This window comes from Lynx canadensis, chromosome A2 (genome assembly GCF_007474595.2).
Source record: "Lynx canadensis isolate LIC74 chromosome A2, mLynCan4.pri.v2, whole genome shotgun sequence".
NCBI classification, from domain to species: Eukaryota; Metazoa; Chordata; class Mammalia; order Carnivora; family Felidae; genus Lynx; species Lynx canadensis.
The window spans coordinates 76417179-76442564 of NC_044304.2; the positions used below are offsets into that span (position 1 = coordinate 76417179).

At 38.1% G+C, this 25386-nt stretch overlaps 1 protein-coding gene across 2 annotated transcripts; it reads right to left on the bottom strand.

The window, feature by feature from the left end:
• Positions 1-5097: 5097 nt before the first annotated feature.
• CBLL1 (Cbl proto-oncogene like 1) lies at positions 5098-23319 on the bottom strand. Of its 2 annotated transcripts, none has more exons than XM_030307762.1 (6): positions 23216-23319; positions 17997-18164; positions 14650-14747; positions 13912-13995; positions 11163-11236; positions 5098-8649 (listed from the first exon to the last, which is right to left on the bottom strand). In XM_030307762.1, the coding sequence occupies exons 1-6, from the start codon at positions 23226-23228 to the stop codon at positions 7614-7616; spliced, it is 1473 nt and encodes a 490-aa protein (XP_030163622.1). In that variant the 5' UTR covers positions 23229-23319; the 3' UTR covers positions 5098-7613. The 2 variants fall into 2 exon arrangements, with proteins under 2 accessions (XP_030163622.1, XP_030163621.1); XM_030307761.1 differs by having other exon boundaries at positions 14650-14750.
• Positions 23320-25386: the final 2067 nt, after the last annotated feature.

A 25386-nucleotide genomic window follows, 5' to 3' on the forward strand; every position in this document is an offset into this window, starting at 1 on the left:
TTTTTTGTTTATATGTATTTTTATAGCACTGACAGATTTCCCTCCAGGTCACTATACCTTCATGCATATGTTTTGCACTGTATTTACACCACTGCTTTGAATCTCGTAATTTATACAGTTCATATTGTATAAATTCATACTATATACAGTTCATACTGTATACAGTTCATGCTGTATACAGTTTATACAGAACTGTATACAGTTCATACTGATATATCTCCATTTAAAAAAATTCCATTGTACAGTGGATATGTCTTGTTTTGTTAAATTTGTTAGCTTTCTGGAATATGCTTGTTGTGGGTCCCCTTGGTAGAGGTCTGGCTGGAAACCTGCCACATGAGAATCGTCTAAAACTTCTGCAGTGATCCTTAACTTTGCCCAGAGTTTGTGATTATCACTATAGCTTTTTAACGCATTCAACAACCTCCTATACAGACTTTGACACAATCCTTCTAATGTCATACCTGTAACTATACTAAGCTTTGGAGGTAAGTCCTTTTCTTCCACCTCGTAGTATGCAAATTGTATAAGCTAATGAAGATATAAAATGAAAAGGCAAGAAGGTGAAAAACGAACAGAAAACATGATGGATAAACAGTTCTTTCCAGTCTTAGAGAAAAGAAAAGATGGTAGGACCCAGTTTGACTTTTTCTTCACTGCTGGCCATTTGTAACACACAGGGCAGAATAATCACTCTAGAGCTCAATTTGGCTAGAGAATAAGATTCCGGATACGCGCTTCTCTGTTTTGCTGGCATTGTTCTCGGTACAAATTTGTATTTATTTTATGTAACAGATAATTTTGTAACTTAGTAAAAAATAACTTTGTCAATGGGGAAATCCCAATTGTTCTAGATCTCGCCTCTGAAGGTTTATTGTCAAAGCTCCCTCCCACTCTTTATTACTGTCTTTACTGAAAGGGCTTGTCTATTAGACTTAAACCAATTACAGTAAGGTAAAACAAAGTTTATTTACATAGCTAGTCTTAAAAACTGGAACGTAAGCACTCTTTGAAGGCACGTTTCTTAAATTTCTGAGTCATGCATACTTTATAGAGCTTCCTGCGCCCTGCAGACTTTAGGGAAACACACATTTTAGACATGATTTATATATGATGCGTTTGTATAGGATACTCCATGAATGTCAGATTCAGAGCTCTTTCTCTGTAGAGGTCAGGGAATAGGAATTGGAAACACAAGCCCATTTCATCCATCATTTGGGGGTGGGGCCAAAGCCCCACACGGGATCGTGGCTGATGTCTGCATCTTCCCAAGTAAAGGTACTCTTTACACCCTTCTCGCTAACCAAAGAGCCATGGAGCACTCCAAGCATGGTGCCATTTCAGCCTATTCAACCTTAACATCTTAGAGGTTCCCTTATCCCCACCCTTAAATGTTTTTTCTCCCTAGGCCTCTAAGGTGGATATGCTCTCGGTATACGTGGCACTCGGCCTCTACTTGCCTGCCTAAAAGCAATTATTGGAAATTGGTACAAAAATCTGATCCCTGATTTAGGAAGAGGCCAAGAGATCATGTTGGAAGATAAAAATAAAAGCGACATAAATCAGAGCAAGACTGAAGGGGAGAAGATACCCAGGTACTGCAACCAGGAGACAGAACAGCTTGGGAAGAGACAGATACATTACCGAAATTAAGAAAGCTTGAAGCTAATAACGTGCCAGTTTATCCTTAAAATTTTTTGCCAATAATTATTTAAGAATGATACACATTCTTATCTAAATGCAGTAGCTTACCACTTAGAGATGCAAATGAGAGGTTTTAAATGCAAGCTTGGCTTTACACTGCATAAAGGACAGACAACAGGAACCTTTAATTCATTTTCTGTCATCTTCACCTGGACGTCTACATGTCAAAACTGATCTACTGACCTTCTCCCCCTAATCTGCTTTCCCAGCATCTTTTCCACCCCGGCTAACGCCAACTCCATCCTTCTAGCTGCTCAGGTTGAAAAATCTGTCAGGATATTCTACTGTCTCTACCCTTAAAATATATCTAGAATCAATTCCTTTAATTCTCCAAATAGACCGCATAAGGTAGGTACTAAGTTTAACCCCATTTTGGGGAAAAACAAAATAAATCAAGGTCCAAGGAGGGTAAGTTATTAGTCCGTTATGTAGTTGCAGGTGGGAAAGCCCGAATTCAGTCTAGACGGTCCAACTCCAGAGCCAGGCTCTTAATCATTAGGAAATATTGCCTCACAAAACAAATGAACACCTGTCTAAACACCGATCTAGCCTAAGGCAGGACTAAACTCAGGAACAATATAGCTGTGTTCTACAGATTTGTTTCAAAGTCGTAATTCAGTACTGCACGTTGAAAATGTACCCAGAAGAGCTTTTAGGAAACAGGAATGTCCAGAATCAAATAAACTTAATATTTCGCTCGCATTATGGCTGTACATGTATGTGTACTTTTGTAATCCATTTTCCAATGTAATTCCCTTTTTTTCTGGCCACTATCCTTTGGAAAAGAATTTAGTAAGTTTTTTGAGGAAAATTTAGGAATGACTACCAAGAACAATTCCTAGAAGAGTTAAAATGTAAGCTTCTATAGGTCAGTGACCATATCCATTTTGTTCATCAGTGGATACCCGTATCTCACATATAGTAAGTGCTTAATTGATATACATAAATTTATTACATTATAATATATATTTATTATCTTACATATTTATCCTTCCACAAGTACCACCATCATCTCTTGTGTAAATTATTAAAGCCCTCTGACTGGTCTATCTTTACCTTCTTCATCTGTTCCAAACACACAGCCAGAATAATCCTCCTAAAAAGAGCCAGATCATTCCACACCTTTGCTCAGAATCCCAGGATGGCTTCCCAGATCAGAGTAAGGTCCAAGTTTACAATGGCCCAGAAAGCCTGTGATCTCATTCCCTCTGTTATTACCTCTGACCTCCTCTTCCTGCTCATCTCATTCCATTCCCATTTCCTTGCTGGTCCCCAAATATGCCAGGTGCAGCCCCCATTTTAAGACTTTTACAGACTATGTCTGCTTAGAAAAGTCTGCCCCCGGTTACCTACATGGCTAACTCTCACCCACTTCAAATCGTGGGTCAAATGTCATCTCTTCAGTGGATTCTACCCAGACCTCACTAATTAAAACTGTGAACCTCCTTCCACCCCATTATCCTTATTTTTCTTTCATGCCATAGGATTTTATCGTACTCCTAACATGTTAGGTAATTTAATGAAATTTGTTGATCGTCTATCTCTAAAGACTTGTGAACCCCAGGTGCTTAGAATGCTGGCACATACCTGAACGAATGAGTGCATGAGTGAATGATTTATATCCCACATGGTATGTGCTCATATGTTTATGAGGTATCGGTCATGAAGTACTCCCATTTCCCATGAATTAGGATGCTAAACCAGAGCATGGAGCCTACTTAGTTATCAGCTCTGTAACTGATTACTGATGACATACACCAAAATTATAACTACTTATTTCTGCAAGGGAAATATTCATTGCAAGGGGATCTATAGCTTTATTCGTAGCATTAACATATTACGCTTCCCCCAAGAGATTTATTACTTACGTAACTCAAGTGCCAATTTTAAAACAAAAGATTTTAAGTTTTCAAAGTTAACACTTGGGAAGAAAAGTAAAAGGGAGCAGAATCTTTCACTCTGAAGGCAAAAGGAGAACAATTTTAAAGGAAGATTAATAGAAATGGGCTTAATGCAACATGAAGTTGGTGCTTACAACTACTTGGAATAGAAACGGAGTATTCAGAGTACCAGAATCGATTAACATTTCAAAATACCAAATTTTTTAAGACATGGTCCTGCCCAAGTGTGAGACCTAAACCCATGACCTAGCATTGTTCATTTCAGTTGTGGGATTCTGTACTGCCTAAAAAGTCTTAATTCTTAGAGAGGGAGATGGGAAAATTAAGCTTTTAACACTAAAATCTTGCCCTCGGAATTGTCTTAGCACTTTTCCCCTCAATGGTAGAAAACTGAAGGGGCATGAATCAAAACAAAAAATGTTTGAAAATCCAAATGTTTTTATTAGTATCACTATCAAGTATTTTCACTGGCTTATCTCTCTGTCCCCTTGAAGTGAAGTATATCCAATATTGCTTTATTAGACTGTGCATATATTGTAATAAGTAAATGCTACTTAGTGTCTAGGCCAAAATTTAACAGATTAGTTACAAACCAGTGAAGAAACACAAATCTACTTTGGTCAAAATAGAGTATGATTATGTAAAACTTCCTCAATTGACATCAATATTTGGTGGCTAATCTAATAATTAGAAAAATATATTTTTTGTTCTTGGTACTTGTGATTTTTTTCCACGTACAGCTGACCCTTGAACAACAGGGGTTTGAATTGCACGGGTCCACTTACTTATACACGGAGTGTTTTCTACACAGAACTGTATTTTCTCTTCATTAGAACTTTTAGTAACACCTTTTCTAGCTTCATGGTAAGAATACAGCGTAGAATACATATAAATATATATAAGATGTACTAATCAACTACGTTATCAGGCTATTATTAAAGTTTTCAGTGAGTCAAAAGTTATACATGGATTTTCATCTGTGCAGGGGGCCAGCACCCCGAATTCTCACGTTGTTCAGGGTCAAGTGTACTTATAACATAGGACCTTTCCAAAATTTTCATGACATAGGAAGGACTATAGGACTTTTCAAAAAAAGAGGTATGATACCTTTCCAGTATGTTAGAACAGAAGTCAGCAGCTCTGTATACCTCATAAAGTCACTTAATTGTGAGTTTAAAAATACGTTCAAATGTCTTTTCCGTTTACGTCAGTGGTATCTAGTTAGTATTTACACAATGATTTTGAGCAAATGATTTTTACAGGGCAAAACAGATATAGTTTCTTATGGTTTTTGCAACTGATATTTCCCAAATACTAGGTTATATTGTGAACGGGCACGCCACTGAAGAAACACTAACATTCGACTTGCTGGTTTCAATCTCAACAAAAGTGAAGCTAATTTTACTGAAAAAGTTGTACCGACACAGACACACAGAAAATTTTGCATTCTCCCAAATGTGTCATCAGTAGGTAAAAATCCACCTAGGCAAAATAGTATTTATGCTTCCATTTTATTGTTTTTAAGAATTAAACTGCCACCTCAGTAGTCTTAAGAGCAATATAATGAAACATACATACATTTAATTTAGACTTATGTCCATCATAGCTTCAAAGGCTTCCCTGAAATAAGGCTGGGATTCACATCTTTTTCCTTGAGGAAATAAACACTAACAGTAATTTTGTTATCCTTCTACCCACCAACCCTCATTCAAACAATAACTGGATGAATTCAAGTCTAACGCCATTTAAAAATTTTGTCTGCTACAACACATTCATCTGATCTGCCTCCCTGCATAACACGTATTTTTTAAACCTAACTGAAAATAAATCATTTTTTAAAAAGTCTACGAGAATTCTCTTAAACATGTGGAAGTTTATCATGATACTAATTATTTTGTCCAATACATAGGCTAAGTGGTTTCATACCACATTCGACTCTAGTGAATTTCAATAAAAACAGGAGCGCTCCTCATAAACAGTTGAGAAGCCCTAAAAGGAATTTGGCTATTTTCTTATCACAAGAAACAAAGAATGGTATTGGATTTTTAACAGTAATATTTTAACAGCTCCTAAATAGGGGCATGAAAAGGAATCAAGTTTGCACCAGTCCAAGTACCTACAGTAATGATAGAAGCACTCACCACCACCAGTTCATACTATTTCTTATTTCACTCCCATGCTCCTAATAACAAGAATTTCTCACTAGATATATTGCATTAACACTGGACTCTCAAATTGCTAGATGTGAAAAATCACTCAACTTAAAAAAAAAAAAAAAAAAGCGTCTTAGTTATTTCCGGCCGGTCAAGGTTGAAATAATCATTTCGCCTATCTCTAACTTCAGCTCTAAGTTCAGAGACGACTCTGCATCTCATTATCCAAGACGAGAAACTGTTTTGCCTGTGTCTGACAGAATCCAATGGTAAATTAGCCATCAGCTCACCCTTTGTCAAAAAGAAGTGTTCTAAATGTACGCACTACAAACTATTTAATAAATGACATCTGCATACTACGTTTTTCATTTTTATATTATGCACCATTTTAGGGGGGAGGAAATACTTCACAGGGGTTTACTCAAAGGATATAGGACCATACCCTAAGAATGTTGATTTATACACATGAGTTCCATATAAAATGTAAGTGGTCATCTTAGCTGGACTGTAGCAAGCCCCTATAATGCAAATGCTGACTCTAAAGGCACGTTATAAAGCTCTGAAAATCACAATTTAGTCGTTACTTTTCTCCAATACAAACAAAATCATCTGGTAGTCTTCACTGGTGACTCCATTTTAAAATGTTCCCAGTTTCATACTGCTTAACCCATAAAAGGAACAGGAAATTATAGTCTTAAAATTTCAAGTTAGAGAAAAAAAACCTTATCACACGGTAATGAAACCTGAGCAATGCAAGTCTGTGATTACAAGAATGTCCCTCATTAATACAATATTCCTCTACGGCATTCAAATTGTACTTTAAAAACCCAATAAACAAGAACCCACCTAGAGCACAGGATCCAACTCCACCACGAAATGAGGAATTACATAAAGTCTATTCAGCCCTAAATACTTAGTTTGAGACAATGAGCAGAGTAGAACACTTTATCTAGAGAACACAATTTAAACACTTCTATAAAATAATGTTACGTAAGATTAGTAAATGTGGTGCATCATGTGATTCCAACCATTCAGGAAAAAACGTTAATGAGTAACAGTATCCCCCAATAGCTTGGAGCCTGTAGAGTCAATTACTTTGGCCAGATCTTCCCAAAGAATTCCTAATGCCTTTTAATGTTATGAACATCAAAATATCTTAGTACTGGAATTCCAATGTATTTTGGTGCTCCTGAGGCTGCCTAAAAATGAAAAGGCATCCAAGTGAAGTGCATTATATACTTAATATACCTCAAACTTTCAGTGCCTAAAATGTGAAATAATTCTCTACCACTTAACAGTCTGCCTTACAGTAAATTCTAGTAGATTTTTACTTTTAGGATTTTATTGTAACTTTGGGAAATTAGTGGTAAAACATATGGTTTTTAAAAAACAGTATGTGGCTGCACTTAAATTCACATAAAAATAGCATTTTTACAACCATTTTGAAATTTAATCCTTTTACACAGGTTAACAAAATGTATCACAAGAAAAACTGAACACTGGATTGAACAAAAGCACTATTTTTGAAAGTGGAACAATGAAAAAGTCTTCCCAAATTCTTTACAAATGGTCACCTCTGGGTCAATTTACCACACTAGGGGAACAAAGTTGTTAAAATATAGCTGTGCTCAACTGAGCCACTTATCTGCACTACAGTATAGTACTTGAAATCGATCCTAAGGTCAAGATTTAAAACCATTTTTAAGAGACAAGACCCTACGTGTTTTACGGTCACCTCAGGAAGAGGTGCTTCTCCTTCCCAGAACAGTCAAAGCTTAATTAAAAGATTGACTATACATAAGTTTTTGTTGTTTTTTTTCCTCCTCATCATATCTTCAGTTCAAAGCACTATTAATCATTGGTAATACGGTCTATATCTTGTCTGATCTGGATGATGTGGTCCAGGAAGTGGGGTTTGAGAAGGCGGACCCTGCATTCGTGGAGGAGGAGGTGGCCCTCTTGGTGCAGGCCATATACCAGGACTCATTCCTCCTGGTTGTGTAAATGGAGGGCTCAGAGTTCCTTGATCTTCAGTGAACTGGGGTAGAGAGTTAGGATTATAATGGTGAGGAGGGGGTGCAGTTACAGGTGGGCCGCCGTGCTGAGGCGGGGGAGGTCCTGGAGGAGGATGATTCATATAAGGTGGCATCTGGGCAATAATATGTCCGGGGGGAGGGGTTATTGGTGGTGGAGCAGAGGTCATTGGTGGAGGTGGAGCTTGGCTATAAACCAAGTGAGGAGTCCCTGTGGCCTGGGGAGGATGTGGCATTGGATGGCTTATTGGTGGTGGAGGAGGTGGGGGGGGTGCGTAATGTTGCTGTGGAGGCATAATATGATGAGGGTGCGAGACCACTGGTTGGCCCTGATATTCAGGATGGTGGTGAGCAGGTGCTGGGGCAGGAGGTGGTGGTTCTCTAGCACCTGAATTGGAGTCATCCTGAATAGGGACAGTTATTAAATTGCTGTGTTTTCTTGTTGAAATACGAAAGGTTTCCTGACTGACCGAACGAGGAGGAGGTGGAGCCATGGCCAATTCTGCTGGCGGAGCACGGATATCCTCGTGTGGCTGGTTATAGTGCTCATGTGGCACATGCTGCAACGGAGGTGGCGGCATCATGATGTGCTGCTTTGGTGGAATATGGCTCATGTGGTGCTTGTCTGGCGGCATTATAAAACGATCAGGGATTTCAGCTGGTGGTGGGGCGATAGGAGGATGGACGTTTTCAAGTGAAGCACGGGGAACAGGTTTTCCAGCTCTCATGTGGCGGTGGTTGATATGCGCCTGTAAGTCTCTCTGAGACAGGTAGGTTCTCTTGCACCCTTGAACAATGCTACACATGAAGAGAGAACCTCGCGTACACTGCTCGATCCGCTGAACGGGATCACTACAGCTGAATGAGAAGGGGAAAAAACGGATTTACTAAAAGCAGACCAGCAAAATACTGCACAAACTCTCACAGATATGCCTGTTCTTGAAATCTGTTGTGGGAACTGCAAAAGTTCACAATTACAAGTTGCAGGGACCGTAAGTGAACCTTTAATCACTGCCACTCTGTGGTCTGTTGGCTTCACATTAAGCATCCACCCTTCTACTGACCTTGGAACTCTCCATACAAGTAAAAATTAAAAGTTGTTTATCAAACAAGAGTATGTTTTAAGAAAAGACCTATTGTTCCTAAGACACAGAATTATCTGATTGTCTCAAACAAACTCTATGCTTTGCATCCATTTGCAAAAACAGCCAGAAAGGATGAACCAAAGGTCTGTCATAGTCATGGAATTCAAACTTGTACAGTATTTACAGAGCAACAAGGATTTGCTGAGCGAACAATACGAAGTAAAAGACGCTGCAAGGACTGCAAAAATGTGTAAGATCATCCTCATCGACAGGGTTCTTGACATTAAGCAACGTAAACTATTTAAATTCAAACCCTATCAGGAGTCCCTTAGGGAAGAATTATCAGACAATTTTACTACAAAAAAGTATGACCCCCTCCTTTCTAAACTGTAAGCACTAAATTTAACTCAGCATTTTCTTAATGACTCAGGGTCAAAATTATAACTCTTTCTCACCATATTTAATCCACACTTGCCTTTAGAGTCTTTTGAAATAGTGGAAAGAGGACTGAACCAGGAATCAGAAGAATGGGGACCAAGTGCTGGCTCTGTAATCTTGGAGAAGTCATTTAATGTGTTTATTTCTTCATCTGCAATACGGGTTAAAATATGTACTCTAACAATGTTTTTTTGTTTTTGTTTTTTATCTACTTTGCCCTACTTAAAAGAATATCCTTGGGATAACTGAAAACAATGAAAGTGGCAGAACCGAATCACTAGTTAAGCATGGAATCACTACATATGCATGGATATAGGCTATTATCACGGAATATGTGTATCAGGTCATCTGAGACTATGTTAAATGGCTCTATATTCCTGAGTTTGAGCTGTGTCTCTATTCTCACCCTTGCTGTAAGGCTGGCCCTCCTTGAGACTAGCAGGCTTCCCTTTAGTGGCCATTTGGCACAGTTCTCATTTGTTTGCTTCTAATATGCTGTAAACTCAGAAAGGTCTCCATGGTAACAGGAATGTAAGACACTTTCTTTTGGGTGGTGTTTAAAAGCAACAGTATATAATATTTATATCAACTTGGGTTGCCATTTCTTCACTTCCTGATCTGAGTCGGTTGAGCCAGATAGGCTTATGTTCTCAAATAGCTAAGTGCCAACCAGTGAGGTGCTTACTGGAGTTACTTTCAATATCTTGAAAACTAAATTCCCTTTTCCATATTACCATTAGAACACTTATTGAATCATCCTCTCTCTCTCTCAGTGACGCCAATCTTCCTACACCATAAAAAGAAATCATCCCTTGTAAGTGTCCATAATTGTGTTATCAACCCATACTACAAATCTTGGGATAGCTTCTGACACAGGTCATAAGGAATCTCAGAAGTCTACAACTGTTCCAAGGAAGTTGGTCTCAAAGCTTTCTCAAGTCTTCTATCAGGGGTTCTAAACTGGTATAAAAAGTTATCCTGGATCTTTCAAGACCATACCGAACTGGATCAGTATCAACCAATACCTCTAGATCTTTATAACTTGTCTGAGCCAATACCATGATGGTATCCTAAGACATACTCAAGACATAAATAATAAGATTTGCAGGTAGTACATAAGAGCTTATACTTACCTAGTACTTATTATATGCTAGGTACTATAAATATAGATGTATGGACCTACTAGTTTAGTTCTAACAACACAGAGACGTAGATGCTATTTATTAACTCCATTTTACAGATGAAGAAACAATCTGTCACACAGCTAATAAGCGGCAGACTAGGGATCTGAAGCCAGGAATTGTAATTCCAATCGCTGCTTGATACTACCTCTCTAGTGTCCCATCAGAGAAACAAAACAAAACAACTGTTTTGGTTTATAACACTAATTTTGTGATGACACATGTATTTGTTTGGGCTAATGTGAACACTCAGATAATAGCTACCTAGCCCTATCCTAAGGAGAAGGCTAAGGCCAACTCTAGGCTCACAAAGAAAGGTTAGCCATGTCTACATATTTGATATCCTGCTGCTGACTTACATCATACTCTGATCTTTACCAATTCATTACATCACAAACTTTTATTATTTAAAAATCTACTAATGGGGCGCCTCGGTGGCTCAGTCGGTTGAGTGTCCGACTTCAGCTCAGGTCATGATCTCGCAGTTTGTGGGTTTGAGCCCCGCTTCAGACTCTGTGCTGACAGCTCGGAACCTGGAGCCTGCTTCGGATTCTGTGTCTCCTTCTCTCTCTGCCCCTCTCCCGCTCATGCTCGTGCTCTGTCTCTCAAAAATAAATAAAAATGTTAAAAAAAATAAAAATGAAAATAAATCTACTAATAACCTTACCCTGGACACATCTTATCTCCTTTTTTTTCATGTAAAATTGCACAGTCATAGCAAAACACATGCTTGCACGGAATCTGTGAACAGAGACATATTACAGTTAAGCATACTAGAACAACTTAAACTATTTCCATAAAAAATAACTGTAAGCACAGTAACCTGGACATAAAAGGCACCTGATAATTGCTCACTATGATAAACATTTATTAAGTACTAATTACAGAAAAGCAACAATTAACCTTTTTTCAGTAACAGAGCCCTTTGAGATATAATGAAATATTTGGCCTTTCCCCCAATAAATATATACGTATGCATCTGCTTACATTTCTCGAAGTATAAATGCTATGAATTTCATCTGTGGTTCCTATAGAGGTAAAGCTCCTGAAGAAGCCCACACTATCCAAAGCAATCTACAGATTCATTGCAGTTTTTCACAGAACTAGAACACAAAATCCTAACGTTTATATGGAACCACAAAAGACCCCAAATAGTCAAAGCAATCTTAAGAAAGAACAAAGCTAGAGGTACCACAATCCCAGCTTTCAAACTATACTATAAAGCTATAGTGATCAAAACAGTACGGTACGGGCACAAAAACAGACACAGATTATGAAACCCAATTGAGAGCCCAGAAATAAACCTATGCATATACAGTCAATTAATCTACGACAAAGGAGGTAAGAATAAACAATACGGAAAAGGCAGTCTCTTCAGTAAATGGTGTTGAGAAAACTGAAGAGCTACATGCAAAAGAATGAAACTGGACCACTTTCTCACACCATACACAAAATAAACTCAAAATGGATTAAGGACCTACATGTATGACTTGAAACCATAAAATTCCTAAAAGAAAACATACGCAGCAATCTCTTAGTAAACTTAATAACATTTTTCCAGATGTCTCCTCAGGCAAGGAAAACAAAAGCAATGGAAACCATTAACAAAATGAAAAGACAACCTACTGAATGGGAGAAGATATTTGCAAATGATATATTCAATTAGGGCTTAATACCTAAGATATATAAAGAACTCATACAATTCAACACCAAACCCCCCATGCCCAAATAATCAGATTAAAAAATGGGCAGAGGACCTGAATAAACATTTTTCCAAAGAAGACATACAGATGGCCAACAGGTACATGAAAAGACGCTCAGTATCACTAATCAGAGAAAAGCAAATCAAAACCACAATGAAGTATCACCTCACATCCATCTGAATGGTTAGTATCAAAAAGACAAGAGGAACATGTTGGCCAAGATGTGGGGGAAAAAAAGAACCCTCACGCACTATTGGTTGGAATGTAAATTGCTGCAGCCACTATGGAAAACAGTATGGAAGTTCCTCAAAAAAACTAAAAATTGAAGTACCATACAATTCAGTAATTCCACTTCTGGGAATTTACCTGAGGAAAACAAAAACACTAACTCAAAAAAAGTATATGCACCATTATTGCAACATATTATAATAGCCAAGAAAAAAAAGATGCGGTACATATACACGATGGAATATTACTTAGCCATAAAAAAGAATGAAATCTTGCCATTTATGACATGGATGAACATAGAGGGTGTTATGCTAAGTAAAGTCAGTCAGGCAGAGAAAGACAAATACCATATGATTTCACTTATATGTGGAACCCAAGAAACAAAACAAACACAACAACAACAACAAAAAGAGAAACAGTCATAAATACAGAGAACATACTAGGGCGGGAGGCAAAAGTGAAGGTGATTAAGAGGTACAAACTTCCAGTTATAAAACAGGGAAGTCACAGGAATGAAAAGTACAGCATAGAAAATACAGTCGATTACATTGTAGTAACTTTGTATGCTGAAAGACGGTAACCACACTTATCACGGTGAGCACAGTGTAATGTACATAATTGTCGTATCGCTATGTTGTACACCCAAAACTAATTTAATATTATAGGTCAATCATACTTCAATAAAAATTTATAAAGTAAAAAGTAAAAAAAATAATTAAAAGAAAACTCCCAAAGAAGAATACCATAACCATGTTCTATCTTTTCCTGTTCCTCCTGAAACTGTGTCAAAGCAGTGAAATAACAAACACCTCCTACATTTAATGTAAGTAGCATTCTTCCCTGGCAGTTAATGAACTTATAAAAATCTAAAAATAAATCAGAAGAACACAGTAAAATGATGTTAGACCATTTTAAAACTCATAGTCCATTACTCTTATTTAACTACGCTACACAGCAAAGCAAGAGGGCCCGATCGATGCCCTCTACCAGGCAGACGTTACTGAATTCAATTTTTTTCAAATACAAATACAAAACTATCTTTTAAAGGAGGATATGTCAAAATTACTATAAAATTACAACTAGAGTTATAATTGTTTTTAATGATTAGAATTCAATTCTATTTGAATTATTAGTATTATTAGTTTTACATTAAAAATTACAGCCTTCAGAAACAAGTAACTGACTTTGTTGTTTAACAAGAAAACAATTTTTCCTTAATAAACCAGAATAAATATCCACTAACATGTATCAAACAGTCCAAAGAAATTCGTTTTCAGAAGTTAATTTTCAAGCAATTCAAGAATTTGTCAAGATAATTATATTAAATGCATGGTATCCCCAAATTTCCCTTGGCTATTCCATGCTTAATTAAAATGTCACAAACTTAGTCATTAAACAGTGATAAACCCACCTACTTAAATTTCAGAATCTCATCTCTACACAAAAGTTTACATTTACTAAAACATTTAATTTAGTTATACTTACCATTCGCCCATAGATTTTAATAGGCAATCCACACTTGTCACAGAAATGAACTGGCGTATCATCCTTTTCACCTAAGATGTTTATCTGTTGAATGATATAATTAAAATTTTCTTTTTAAGCATCTCTAAAAATTGTACTTATAATTTTTGCAATGAATTCGTCAGTATTTTATAAAAGTTGTTAATACAATTAGAAATAAAGGTTTCTTGGCATAATTCCCACATATTCCACATGATTAGCTGTGCCCCCATTAGTTTCTTTTTTCTAATGTTTACGGTTATTGATTTTACTTGACTTTACTGAAAAGTATTTCAAATTATTTTTGAAAATAGTGGAAATAGGGCATTAATAAACAGATGATTTGAGTGTGCTTAAACAAAGCATAATAGCTGTAATAAAAGTTCATACCATTCTTTAAGTATTCTGATTATTCTAATAAAATATTTAAAGTATTTTGCTGTTCTGGGGCACCTGGGTGGCTTGGTCAGTTGAGCACCTGACTTTGGCTCAGGTCGTGATCTCGCGGTCTGTGAGTCGAGCCCCGTGTCGGGCTTTGTACTGACAGCTCGGAGCCTGGAGCCTCCTTCAGATTCTGTGTCTCTTTCTCTCTCTGCCCCCAACCCTCCACTCTCTGTCTCTGTCTCTGTCTCTCTCTCAAAAATAAACATTAAAGAAAATATTTTTTTATATAATAAAGTATTTTGCTGTTCTAATAAATTTTTTTATTTTTAGTTTTACCTGGAAGTCCCAAAAAAGGTGTCCAGGAAATCTTCGCTGATTTCCAAACAGTTCGCCCCCTTTACAGTCATACCGTTCTTCTTCATTATAATCAAATCCTTCTGAGAAAAGAAAGTGTTCTGAGAAAAGAAACTTTTCAAATCCTAAATTTCATTTTGGAAGTACATGTACATGGCACCACAGACCTGTTCACCCAAAAGCCCATCTGATGCCTTTCAAAGCTCTTCTAAGGACAAGATAATCAAGACTAGTTTAAATCATTATAACATCAGCTAGAAATGATCTTGGCAACCATCTACTCCAACCCTCTTATTTTATAGTTGGGAATACTGCAGTATGGAGACCTATAGTAACTCAATACATAGATTGTGGGAGAGCCAGGAACAGACTTCAGAACACTTCAGTCCCATTCAAGTGCTCTTATTAATTCACCAAACTCTCTCTAGTATAAACCTTTACTAATTACCATCGTCACACTTGCCGCACAAACTTTTAAGATACTGATCACTTACTGTAATCTACCTACAAAAGTGGTATCATGCTGCAAGAGGCTGATTTTATTGCCAAAAGCATATGATGAAAATATCAAGAATTCTGCAGGTTTTTCTTCTTACAACTAAGCAAATTAGGTATCCTCTCCTTCAGTCTTAAAACTGAAACTGATTTTAGAAATAAGAACATATTCATACTTCATCTTTTCAATTAAAACCTCTCTCTGGTTGATCACCCAAACAGCAGAAGCCATATCATATCTAGTCACAAGTATCCTTCTCTCCACTATATGTATCAATAAAATTATGAAGATCATATGGGCTCAATTTCTCTAACCTTGATGGTAAGCATCTCATCTCATACAAAAGAAGAGAAAACCAATGGACAGTCCAATGGTAATTCTTGGTAGAATCCAATTACCTAAAGGTGAGAAGGCAAATCTATCCCTCCAAAATGCCAGGCTTCTCATGACTCTTTAGGCCCTAGAACTGGTAAACAGCGTAGACCAAGCGCACAAGTTTTAACTTTACCCACGTGGCTAAATTACAGTACCTGTGTATGGATGTACATATGGACATACACACAAATACAGGGAAGCAAGACTTTCCCAGTGCAGGAATTGTCTCCAATACAAAGTATACAGTTCAAGGAGTATTCTTAAAAGTTACAAATGAGTGACCCTCGCCTCTTGTATGGCCCATTTATACCTTATAAAAAGCTTCTGTCATCTAAAATTCAAAATAAGGAAGATCAGTTCTTCTTATCTAAAATGCTGAGTTATTGTGTTGAACAACAGCCAACAAAATGAGGAGCTCAGTAATCATTTTTCAAAGTTGTTCAACCTGCACTCCCACCATTAAAGTATACATGTATAATTGTATAATACCATATTAGTACCCACATCTCCCTATTTTGATCTGCCTAGAAAAAACACCAATCACTTATTATTTTTTACCCAAATTAGTTGAATCAAAAGTAATCAAAAGTTATCTCCAGCCTCAGTTTGTTCTCTTAAAAGAGAAATTGGTAATAGTAGTTCCCTCTAGAAAGGGGTGTAAGCTTGGGGGATGAGAGGGGAGGGAATGAGGGGATATCTGAGAGGAAAAAGAAAGAAGGGGGATTTTAGCTTTTTTGCCTTGTTTGGATTATGATAACAAGAATGTACTTGCACATTACTGTGTACTTTTTAAAAATTATTAAAAGAAACAAAAAGGTCAAAGAAAGGGTACCCTACGTTATGAAGAGTGCAGCAATCGCCCTAAGTTACTACCACCACGATTTAGAACATGTGACTTCAAATGAACTTGGAGAGATACCCTACAATAAAAGGAACCATAAAATGAGGTATAATTAAAACATTTTGATTCCAAAAAGAAAAACAGATAGATTGCTGGAATAGAAGGGAAAATCTAGAAACTGACATAAATACTTTTAGGCCTTTAATGTAGGATAATAGTGGGATGCTTATTCAGCACAGAAAAGACAGATTATTCAATGGTTAAGACAAATAGCTAGCTGTTTTAGAGAAAAAATAAATAGAGCCAGACTCCACTTTTTTTTTTTAAATAACCAAATACACGTCCATAAATGTCCCACAGCAGGGATCAGCTAACTTTTTCTGTAGAAAGCTAGATTAGTAAATATTTTAGGCTGTGTAGGCCATATGGTCTCTTGCAATTACTCAACTATGCCATTATAGTGTGAAAGCAGTCATAAACAGTACTTAAATGAATGGGCATGGCTGTGTTCCAAAAAATCTTTACAAAAACAGGGCTGGATTTGGTCCACAGGCCACAGTTTCCTGACCCTATACTAACGGGTAAAATGGGAAAATTATTTTCTGTTCATGAAATAGAAAAAAGGCCCTTCTAAGAATTTTATAAAACCCAGAAGTCATAACAGAAGACTGGATTGGATATCTGATGACACAAAACGTTCAAACTTCACCACAATAAAAATTGGATATATAAAGTGCAAAAGACAAATGGTGAATATACACAATATGTGACAAAGAGCCAATTTAATAATTTGTAAAGAACTCAGAAAAATCAAGAGAAAGACTACAATACAGAAAAAAATGGTTAAAAGATATGAACAGGTAGACCCTAGGCAAAAGAAATAACCGATACTATGTAAAGATATCCACGTAACTCCATTCATAATTAAAGAAATATGTATCAAAACGAAAATTTTTAAAGGTTAATAGTCCCAATATTAGTGCGTGGGAATATAAATGGATGTTTTTTTTCAGAGCCATTTGACAATATCTGTTAAATTCTAAGATGTACAGATGGATACCATCAAGCTGTAAAATACCCAAATTCATGCAAAGTTTAAATTCGACACCAAGCGTACATGCTAAACTATATGTACAAGGATATTTCCTGCAGCATTGTTTTTAACAGCAAAAAAAATCAGAAAAATTCTCGATACATTATAGTATATCTATAAATGAAACACCTAAGCCTATTTTCTTAAATGACTACAACTGTACACACTGATAAGGCAAAATTTTAATTGCATCTTACATGAAAAAAGGGCAGTTATATATTAAAAAGTTACTATAAAAAAGTTGTAAAAGAAATTATTTTGGTACAGTATTGTCAAGGTAGGGAGACAAATTTCACTTTTAATATTTTGCTCTCTGAAATGTTATTTAGGTTTTTTTTTTTTTTAATGATAGGCAGTGTTACTTTCAATAACGAAAGAAAAACCAAAAATATTATACAGCAAGAGAAAAGTGCATGAAAAATGAAACAATAAGATAAAAAGATCTTAAATAAATAAGACCACATGGAATATTTGGTGGAATCAGATACAATAGACTTTTGGATCTGTCAGTTTAAACAAATTACCTTCATCACCAGGTGGAGCCTTTGCAGGCATCCTGTTTATAGTCCTTGGAGTTCGAGGTGCAGTTTTGGCTTTGTTCCCTTGTTTGGAGATAAGCTTTATAGGAATTCGTCTTCGAACATCAAGACCACCCAATGATCCAGAACTATTAGTGCCTTGTAACTCATTGTCTACGTCAGAAAAAAAAAAAAAAAAAGTTGTAATTTCTTTCAGTTTTCATTTTTGAAGATTATTCTGCTACAGGTATTAAAGTAACATATCCAACATTATCAAGGGCTGAATATCTGGGTTCTGATTTTAAATATTATATTATATATGTTTAAGCATTAATTTTCTCTATATTAGATAAACCCTTAAAGCAATGTTTTTTGAGATGGAACCCTTTAAAGAGTTGTCAAAAACTACAGAACCTCTCTCTAAAAGTAGACAATAAAAATTTCCATGATTCCAAAAGAGTTTACAAAAACATAAAACCTTTATAAGCCCAAGAACTTCTGTCTTGAACTATAAGAGATTTTTTTTTAAAAAAATAAATAAAAGGAAGGAGGAGGAAAAGAAAGAAAACCATCCACATCTCCAACAAGCACACAAAACACTTGTTAAGTTAGAAAAGTGAATCTACATCAGGACAATCAATAAAACAAACAAAAAACTAACAGTGACAATAGCAAAATTAAAAAAGTAATGCATTGAAAATGAAATTAGTTTTAAGGAAAGTGATTATTCCCTAAGTGTAAAATAGCTTTTCTAAAAAGTATGCAGGAATAGTAAAGATTATTACACTATTTAGTAGCAGAAGCACACAATGATGTATTTGGGCTACAACCTTTATAGATATATACATGTGAGTGTGTTATTCTAAGCTGCATCGTAATGGAAAAATAAGAGTTTAGAAGGATGCAAGGTTTCTGTAATTCAACTAGATCTAAACAAGGGACACTTTCTAAGGCCCTCCTTGTTATTAGCTATTAACTCATTTCCCATGAGTAACAGGAGGATTATTTCATAGAACTGACTCCATTTGAAGGTTAATAGTCTCCTTTTTTTTTCAAGTCTATGACAAAATATTATAATACAGAAAATATTCACTTTTACCCACCAAAGACACAAAGGGAAATGTCCCAAAATAGGAAATGCAAATAAAATAATTTTTAAAAATAGTAACATTTTAAATATGACATACTGAATGAACTGTCCCTGCAGGAGATAGTGCAACCAAGATTGATAGGCCCACTGTCCACATTACATTCAGTAAAGCCAAATCTGAAAGCAGTAACCTAGTACTAATGACCTCCTCTCCAATGCTACTAGGTTTACAGACACATGTTAAATTCACATCAGTTTGCACTCTTCCTGAACAATTATTTTTTTAATTCAAAATAATTTTAATTCAAAATAATAATTTAATTCTTAATGATTAATTTAAATATCTTTCAGTCTACTTTCTACTATTACTTTTACAATAGCTAATCCTCAAAGAAAACATTCATGGAAAGGAAGTATATGGGTAGCTAAAATCTTGAGTTAGGATAAACCCAACTGGATCAACTTTCAGCACTTCACCAAATGTATTAAACCAAGCTGAGTAATGTATTTCATCTGCTTTCTTCTAGTTACTTATGTAAAAGTACCTACAAGCAATGTAATAGCCAAAGGATGGATATGACAGAATCTTTTTTTTTGCTCAAAATGTATTCCTGATTTTTCAATAAATGAACAAAGCAAGCTGATGTAGACAGATAGTTGACAGTTCAATGCTTTCCTTCTGATATTAGGACTCAATGGTTTTACAACTAGGCGAAGGACCAAAATACCAACACTTCATCACTGCAAATCCTTTCCCTCCACCTTGAGCAGTTGAGATCACAACAGTTGCTTGCTTAGCCTACCACGACTTTCAGGAGTCCTCTGCCCTTTAACACCTTGCCACCTACCTCTCAGATTGCAAGTCCATAAACAAAGTACAGCATTCAATAGTGATATCATTCTGGGTTTGTCTTTTTTTTATTATTATTATTAAAAAATCAGAAAATACAGCACAATTTCTTTTTGAATATGTCAACTAAAAACATAAAGCCCATAACCATAAAAGTCCATGGATATTGTTACACGAAAAAAGAGAACTGAAGACATAACTAGTCATTTATTTTTATTTTTTAAAGACTTTTTTTTAAGTAATCTACATCCAACATGGGGCTCGAACTTACAACCCCAAGACTGAGTCACATGCTCTACCAACTGGGCCAGCCAGGAGCCCCTATAACTGGCCATTTAAGGTGAATCCACTTTAAAAAGGAGTAACACTTTTATATTATAGTTTTTTAAAGATTTATTTAGAATTTTATCCTGAATTAAAGAACCAAGAAATATTTTATAAAATTTAGATTGCAGTTACAACTAAGTGCTAATTCTTAAAATGACCAAAGAATGAATCGAGTGCTAACTGGGCGTTTCCTGGAGTAGTTTTTCTGGCAAAATTCTATTAGAACCCTAGAGGATAGCCTTCATTTTATGTCTGACTTTTCAGCATGATCATAAAATCAGTCACTTTTGTATAATATTCAAGGGTTTTATCAATTTCCCCAAGAGCCTCTCTTAATCCTTTGACATTAAAATCTTTCTCTTAAAATACCTACCCTGTCATAACATCCTCAATCAACTGGCTGACTGGAATTTCCTCATTGGCCAAGGATTTTATTTGTGATTCAAATAGTTATCAAATTCATGTTTATGAATTCCAAAAAAAACCTGAATCTTTTGCAAGGTTTGTAATCACAATCAATATACAGTATTTGACACTGTTTCCTGATATGAAGCAAAGATAATGACTTATAAAGAAATTAAATGAAGAGAGAAAGGGCTGTCAGTTGGTACAGCATGTGACTCTTGATCTACATTGTAAGCTTGAGCCCCATGTTGGGTGTAGAGATTACTCAGAGACAAAATCTTAAAAAAAAAAAAAAAAAATAGAAAATATCTAGCAGGGATATCTGAGTAGGAACTGATTTTTTTAAATGGTCAGCTCATTTGTGAATATTTTCATGTCAGGATGACTCTTACTTTCTCAGGCAATATTTTAACTTAGAGAACTAGGATAATAAATACTCAAGACACACACCCAGCGATACTACAACTTCTTAACATAACATCCTGTAAACTGTGGAACAGGCTTAACTACCAATTCTAGTAATAGGCTCTAATGAGAAGTATTTTGCTAAAGTTGCACATTTGTTACTCTAACACCAAGGTCCCAGAGTTTCAATTCTACAAAATTTCCAAATACTAGAGATTCTTACAGCCTGATTCTAGGCCCTCTGTATTCTCATTCCTTGAGTGATCTCATTCATCCTTAAAATATTAACTCTCTGGTACTAAATCTCAAGTATGTATTTTTCAGTCCACATCTTCCCTCTGATTTCCACCTGACAACTTCTCTTGTATGTCCCAATACACAGCTCATACTTGGCAGCCCAAAATTTTGTTCCCAAATTCCCAGGTCTCACCTCTACCCCTTTTTTAAAAAGTGTGTTTTCCCCAAATCAGTAATGGGCACTACCTAGGTGATCAAACCAGAAACCTAGGCATCTCTCCTTTCTCTCACAAAGCTCATATTTGAGTTCTACCACCAAAATACTGAATTTGTCCACTCCCCTTCTACTAAACCAAGCCAACTTAACTAAGTCGAGTCTCTCTTCTGGTCTACTGCGATCACCTCCTAAATCCTCTATTTTCTATTATTTTTGTATCCCTCTTTTACACCATCTCCATGAACAAGCTATTGTATTTTTAAAAGAAATTATGTTCCTCCTCCACTTCTGTTCAATGGCTTCGCACAGCACTTAGAATCAAATCTTTATCATGGACTTCAAAGTCTTGTAGGACCTGACTCCTGCCTTCCTTTTCAATCTCAGGGTTCCTTCCCTCTTGCTAACTAAGCTGCAGCTAACTGATCTTCTTTAAGTTTTCCTTCCTCAGAGTCTTTGTATTTGCTAGAAATGCTTTCCTCCTGATCAGTTCCATGACTGGATTCTTCTCATGCATCAGATCTCAACTTATAAATTCTACTTTTACAGAAAGACCTTCCCTGACCACTCTCTCTGAAGCCTCCTCCTATTAGTCTTTACCACAGAACCCGTTTATTTTCTTCAAAGCACTCATCATGATCTGTAATTTTAGGTTTTAAAAACCAAACAAACAAAAACAAAAGCCCTGTTTATGGTGTCTTCCCCAACAGAATGTAATCTCCATGAGGTCAGGGATTCAGACCGTCTTGCTTACCATTGCACCATTCAATCTCCAGACCTACAGGTATCTGGCATATATTACATTGACTAACACTCACTAAAACCATATAGATATAATTTTACATCTATATGTAGAAAACTAAGTGGGTATTTGATGACTGAGAACACCCTAACCAATGCTTAATACAAGAAATATCCTTTTTTTCCTACTTATGATATGGCTGGCATAACTATACGGAACACTAACTCCAAGTGCACTCTCATTCAATATCCAAAAACCACAAAGAAGAAAAAGCCAAACAAGACGTAACGAAGAGCGGAGTCATTCTTACTTGGACATAGAGACGAGAATATCTTGATTTTAAGCTCTCCTTTGTAAACGCCCCCAAATGATGGGTAAGGACCACAGCCGTAGCGCGGGGCATGCTTTGGGTTCAGGCAGAAAAGCCGCTCCGAGTATGATTCCGAAAACCATATCCGACTCCCTTCTCCCACCTCTAATCCGTGAAGGACCAGAGAGACAATAACGACCGGCAGTGGGCACCGCAGCACCCGCCCAAAACTGACTGAGACAGCAGGAAGTCTCTAACCCACTCCCGCGCATCGACACCCAGCGTAACAAGGCTTCCCCGACTCCAGTCCCCCAAACTGAGAGCAGAGCACCCGGGACGAGGAAAAAAGGAGCGGAGCTCTCTCCTCCCCACGAGGCCCCCGCCTCCCACCGTCTGGGCTGAGAGCTCAGCAGAACCAGAGAAGTGGCTGTTGCCGGCACCGAGGCGGTAGGTACCGCACCGGAGGGTAGGCCGGGACGCAGCAGGCCCTTGCCGGGCACAGGGAGGGGTCTGTGAGATTTCCTCCTCACCGCCAGACCCCAGTGCTGTAGGGCGAGCGTATCCCCTCTCTGCCCGCTGGGCAGCAAGTCCCAGGCCGGCCAAGGGGGCATGGAACCGGGACCCCCACTGCCTCCGCCTCCTTACCAGTGTGATCCATGATTCGGCTCGCAGGGCACAGTGGGAGCGGAAGTCAACCGCGCCGGAGTCGCAGAGAGCGCGTGCGCGCTACCTTCCGGAGCCCGGGAGGCGGAAGTGCGACCAAGTTGCCTCGGCTTTGGCCTCCGAAAGCTTCCTTCTCTCTTGTCTACTACCCAACTCCGGTGAGGGAGTCAGGCATAGTTCGGGGAGAGAAAGGACACGCGAAGAGCTTCCAGGTCGAGGTTACTAAGACTCTTCCCCACGTGCTTCACGAGAAAGTAGCCTTTAACTGGGGAAAGGCGACCGACGGGAACGGGGGAGGGGGATAGCGGTAGCAGCCGGAGGCATAAGCTCGCGGCAGGTAAGGCGGCCGCCCGCCCCCGGGGAGCGCTGCCTTCTGGGACTTGTAGTGCGCTGGGGCCCCGGGGCCGGCCAGGCTCACTGCGCAGGCTCGGCCGTTGGGCTGGCCCCACCCCGGCGGGCGGAGTAACGGTTTGGAATCCCCCGGAGTGCGCGAGCGCTGGTCTCCTGCACCCGGGGTAGGGAAAGTGTAAACACGCGCGCTCCGGAAGGCGTCCTCCAGTGGGAGGTTGCCCAGGGCATGGTCGAGCTACGAGAGAAGAGAAAGGCTCTCTGCGTATTGTCTAAATTTTGCTTTGTCCTGATCAGCTACGCAGAGCCAACTTGGTGTATACCCCCGTTCCCACCAATTAAGTTTCTGATCGTTGAAACACAAAATGCTTGACTAGCACTCGTTTGTGTGTTTTTTTTTTGTTTTGTTTTGTTTTGTTTTAGAGCAAACGGTTGTGGCGCTGGGAGCCCCCCCCCCCCCGACCACCTAAGGACTGGGCTTAGGGCCGGGTGGCGGGCGAGTGCCCCGCAGCTGCCGCTTCCCTGGGGGACACCGGCTGTAAAGTGCGACGCGGAGCCGGGGGACGGGACGGACGCGGCGTGAGGTGGAGGGAGCGGCAGGGCTGGCCGGAAGGGAGAGGTTGAAAAGGAAAGGCCTAAAATGAGGAAGAGAGAGTTAGCACAACAGGCAGTACCTAGTTCCAGTTCTTGGTCCCCGGGGGTTGTGGCTGCGGCTGCCTTCATCGTCCTCAACCAAAACAAAGGAAAGTGCCACAGAGTGGTTCCTGGGGACCTTCAGTGCGGTCTCCACCTCGCCGACTTGGCTCATTTGTGTCCACTCCCTTCTCCAGCCCTCTACGCTTGATGCTCTCGGATGAGTAGAAAGGAGCACAATTAGTAGAAAACACGAGCTTGGGAGCCTAGGGATTTGGGTTCTATTCCTGTCGTCCCCTGGTGACGACATCAGTACCTTGGGTTGTTCACGCTTTCGGTGCCAGAGTTCCTGGATCAATAGGAGATTACTGTATTGCCCTCTGACAGAGATGTTGTCACGGTGCCGAATTCTGGATTAAGTATGTGCAGCGATGCGTTGTATCTGTAGTTAGGCAGTAACAGCTTGGAGTCATAAAGATCAGCACTATGAGTGCTCTGTGCTGATCTGGGGAGTGTTGTACTGGGGTCTTTAAAAAGACTGCCCGCTACACCTGAAGCTTTATGAACAAGTTTTTAGGTACAATTACAACCAAGGACCATTGTGAATCAGAATCACCCCTGCTTTTGTTGACATGTGGATTTCTGTATTAGTAAGTGGTTTCCCAGATGCTTTCAATTGCTGGGCTTATTTTTTGTTTTGGAGGTTTGGAGGAAGGAAGTTTAACCATACCTTCCCACTTCTCTAAATACAGTGCTGATACGATGGGTCATTTCTCACCTATTTGAGGTATAGAAGAAGGTAGTTTTCACCTAGGAAGCGCTCTTTTTTTTTTTTTTTTTCTCTCATATTTAGCCTGTCAGCCATACTTCAGATTAATGCAAATCCGGGTTCATAATGATATTATTGGTGTCTGCTGATGCTCATGTTTAAAGAATTAGAGCAAAAAAGCATATTTAAGAATTAGAGCAAAAAAGAAGCTTCAAAGTATATTTTACATAGTTTAGTCTGTAAATCAGAAGTTGTGTCTTCATTCTTATGGTGCATGAAGTTATGAAAATTTACTGACAGGACACTCTTTTATTAGATTTCCTGTTGAAAAAATGTTAGGTAAAGATCTGTCGAATTATTTGACATGTGTTGCTTTCATGCATTGCTTGCAGCATCTGTGTTC